Here is a 3,969-nt window from a genome sequence, read left to right as displayed (position 1 = left end):
GTGAATTAATTCCTTGCTTTGCTTTGCTTGCACACGTGGCGTTTGCTTTACTTGTTAAACTGTCTTTATCTCAACTCATGAGCTTTCTCACTTTTACTCTTCTGATTCTCCCCCATCATATTGTGGGGGGAGTGAGCGAGCGGCTGCATGGGGCTCAGTTGCTGGCTGGGGTTAAGCCACGACAGGTTCAAAATGTTTCTTCAGCTGACAAGGACTCTGTGGCCTTTTTGCCCTCGTGAGATCCATAGGGAGCCTTCAGGGCCATGAGGTCATGCAGACCACGTCACCGGCTTAATCTTCATATGCTGAATTGCAAAGCTCTTTACAGGTTGGCTGTGTGAATTTGCTGCTACGTCAGAGGGGCAAAGTCCTATTAGAGCTTATTTCCACCTAAAAGTGTCGAGTGCTGCTTCTGCCTTTTTGCTTGCTTGTAGCAAGCTACGGATTCCTGACATGGGAATTCATATGGTGTATGCCTAGTTTTTGCTCTGGAAACAGATTGTTTGGGAAATAAGAATGTGAGATTGGTCTGTCTGAAGCTGTCTATTTCCACCTTAGAATCCTTAGTCCAAAATATTTATATTCTTCAATGGAAACTTATTCCTAAAGTAAATATTTTCTTTACGGCTCTTGTCCATTTACATCAAATCAGAGCAATGCGTATTTATTTAAGGTTGTTGTTACTTCAGTATTTACTCCTGAAACTTAAACAACACAGTGGCTATGTGCCCAGTCAGCTACTAGGGCTCAGCTTTTGGGTGGTAAACAATTATAATTTGATCACTTACAACTTCATGGGCAAATATAGTTGAAAGTAGACTAGGCACCTCTAAATAAGTTACCTATTAGAAAGGTTAGAACGTGACTCTTTTTTCTTCTCCCCTTTTCCTTCATTTCCAAATGACTTGGTGGAGGAGGGAAAGGTGAGAAGCTGGTGCCCTTGGTTACCTCCTCCTTCTCTTGGATGATGCGGTGTGAATCGAGCTCTGCCTTCCCACCTGTCAGGCATGGTGGTTTGGTCAGGGAACTCGGTGCTTCTGGAAGGGGCATGTGTTCAGACTGTAGTTGGCCAAAATCTTTCTTTTAAAAAGTTTTTATCGAAAAAAGCAGTTACGGCAGACCCAAAGGCAATTGCTTCCTCTGTCAGCTTGGAGTTGGAGATCTGAAACTCGTACCGTACGTAAACACTGAAATGGTGTGGATACTGGCTGTTGTAGGATGGTTGTCTCTTTCTGCTCTATAGAAAACTCCTGGCATGTGCGGAATTGGAGTGGGAAAAGGCTTTCCTCTTCAGTTCCAGCAATGATTGTTTGCCATTGAGGCAGGAAGTCCTTTGCATATAGTCTACCTCTGTGTATTACTCTGAATGAAAACCTGCTTTAACAACCTGGGAAAAAGGAGGAAAAAATGGTAAAGGAAGGACAGCGGTAAGGGGAACGAGTGGGCAGCCAGAGAGAGGGACCTTCTAAATTGTCGGTAACGTACAAGAAGTTGCTGGGGAAATACAGCCCTGACGAAGGGGACTCGGCGTGTAAAGAGAATATGACAAAAACAGCAAAGAGGAGGGCCCAAAGTGTGCTGCAGAGGGAGAATTTTCCCTTATCTTGCCAGTGACAAATACTGGAATTGAAGATGTGGACTTCGATTCATGTAAATGTGTTCATGGTCTCTGTTTAGGATATGAGCAAACATGTTTTATGTGTAGTGCTGTCTCCCTCCTCACATGCTCGTGAGTAAGTTGTATTAAATTAAATGTTATTATTGGAATGCTGTTGGAGAAAGTGTTTCATTATACAAGGGGTCGCTTGCTAGAGTTTTGTTTCCCTTTTCTGAAAGTGGCACAATTCCCATTTGACTATTGATAAAAATAATTCTGTTCAGTTTTAACTTGATGTAGGATGACTGGAAGATTTTACTCACCATTAATTACAGTAACCTTTTCAATCTAAACCACTTTTTTTCACAACTTCTCTGTTTTTGTGTAATACAAATTAAGATTGAAAGGTAGCATATTCTAAATCACAACTTCTCTGTTTTTGTGTAATACAAATTAATTAAGATTGAAAGGTAGCATATTCTAAACGTCAGTGAAAACACTGTCCCTTAAATTACAGAGAATTAAGTGCTTGTCAATAAGATGTTTACAAAGGAATCAGCACTTTAGATAAAAGTCAGTGAGTTCTGCCACAGGTAACTTCTGCTTTTAACAGTGATAATATGTAGGTACAATGATGAGCTTATTTCTTTATGAATCATGTTGTCTTAGCTGGTGGTGCATATAATGGTATTTATTGTACTGTTGTGATTGCAGTTCACAGGAAGGCTGTTCTGCTTTAGAGATGTCTAAGTAATCGACGCTGTCGCATTCATACAAATTTAATGTTTTCTTACCTGTAGCATCTTCCTTTTCAAAATAACCTTCCTTTTCTAATTGAAGATACGTTCTCCCTCCAACCCCTACTGGGTTGTGGCAAGTGTTTATAATGCTTAATCATTTACCTTCTTAATCCTATCAGTAATTTAAGGACTTGGAACTGTTTAGTCAAATAGCACAGTGAAGAAGTGTCAAAGACTTGCATAAAGGCGTTTTTGCCTTTCAGATCAGTATTTGATGAAAACATCAACTGCTATTTTTTGCTTTGGATCTTGACTGACCAGTAAGCTTGGCATTTAGTGGTTGGTGCTGTTTCTAGTCAGCTTGGCGACTTCTCTGTCTTTTATTACATCTTGGAAGTTTGTTTTCTGGACTAGAAATGAAAAGACAGACTGGAAGTAAAAAGGAAGATGAGATGTTATTTATTTAAAGTTCACTTAAATACCATACTATCAGATTAGTTGAAAATGTGAATTAATTTTTTATCTAAATTGCAGTCTTATGTGCCACCCTACACTGTATTTCTTTTAATCATGAGTGTTTTGTGTACTTTCAGTTTTTCCAGGCTGTTGTGTGAGTCACATTTTTTTTTCTTAATGTGAATTTTATCTGTAGCTTGATGCTGCTCCTTGCTGCTGCGTCTCATGCTTTGTAAAAATTAGAGTAAGATGATGTGGTCTGCCAGTGAGACATGACTGTCAGAATTAGAATCCTATTTTGTGTAAAAGGTCCTAATAATCACCGCCTTTTCTCAGAAATCAATTTACAAGCAAATTCAATATTTCTGGAAAATCATGATTTTTTTTGTATCTTCTAGGGAAGTGCTTTTTTAGCAAGATGTTCAGCACTCTTAAGTATAAGAGTTTCTGCTCTTTTTTGCTTAGGTCTGTTTAGTTGTATGCATGTGATCCCGTGTAATCACGCGTGATTATAAAGTGCTTTCAGGAGGGGTAACGGATGGGTCTGGGAGCAGCAGCAAGAAAGAGTCTGGTTTTGTACAACATGTGCCATAGAAGAGTTCCCGTATTTGTCGCCCTCCGCCCCCTTTTCAGCTGTGGCTGAATTACACCTTTCCAATGTATGAATTAAGGTGACTAAACCCCCCAAAATGTACAAAATAAATGGAAAAGTAAGGTTGTGGAGTTTGTGGTGTTTTGGTTTGTTTGTTTGTTTTTCCCCTGCAATTGGTTGTATTTCAGTGGTTTAGATTGCACGCTCTTTTTCATAGATATGTTCGTAAGGTTCTGAATATCTTACCCATTTAAAAGCCTTGAATATGACTTGGTTTTTCTTGTTTTTTCTCCCTTTGTAGAATCATGGCAAGTCCAAGAACAAGGAAAGTTCTCAAGGAAGTGAGAGCACAAGATGAGAACAATGTGAGAAAATGATAATCTTCTTTAGATTAGTTTTGCGGAATTGAATTTTCTTTTTACCCGCTCCAGATGTACGTTGTGGTCTGCTACAGCTACTGTCTTTATAGCACTAGCATGGCTAACTAGTCATAACATACGGATTTGGATCTCTCGTATTTATGTTAGTTCTGGTAACTTTTATTCATATATGTATTACAATCCATTGCTTCGTAGTTGGCACAA

At 39.2% G+C, this 3,969-nt stretch overlaps 1 protein-coding gene across 2 annotated transcripts in view; it reads left to right on the top strand.

Annotated features, from left to right (window-relative positions):
• The window catches only part of ARFGAP1 (ADP ribosylation factor GTPase activating protein 1), a 23,230-nt gene that overhangs the window by 635 nt on the left and 18,626 nt on the right, over positions 1–3,969 (top strand). For both annotated transcript variants that reach the window (XM_009643691.2, XM_035899292.1), the window contains exon 2: positions 3,687–3,750. In XM_009643691.2, the coding sequence (XP_009641986.1) occupies positions 3,691–3,750 (60 nt within the window). In that variant the 5' untranslated portion in view covers positions 3,687–3,690. The remainder of the gene's footprint in view (positions 1–3,686; positions 3,751–3,969) is intronic.

The sequence above is a fragment of the Egretta garzetta genome, unplaced genomic scaffold (assembly GCF_000687185.1).
Source record: "Egretta garzetta isolate BGI_Z169 unplaced genomic scaffold, ASM68718v1 scaffold158, whole genome shotgun sequence".
NCBI lineage: Eukaryota > Metazoa > Chordata > Aves > Pelecaniformes > Ardeidae > Egretta > Egretta garzetta.
This window is presented reverse-complemented; position numbering and strand designations above follow the sequence as displayed.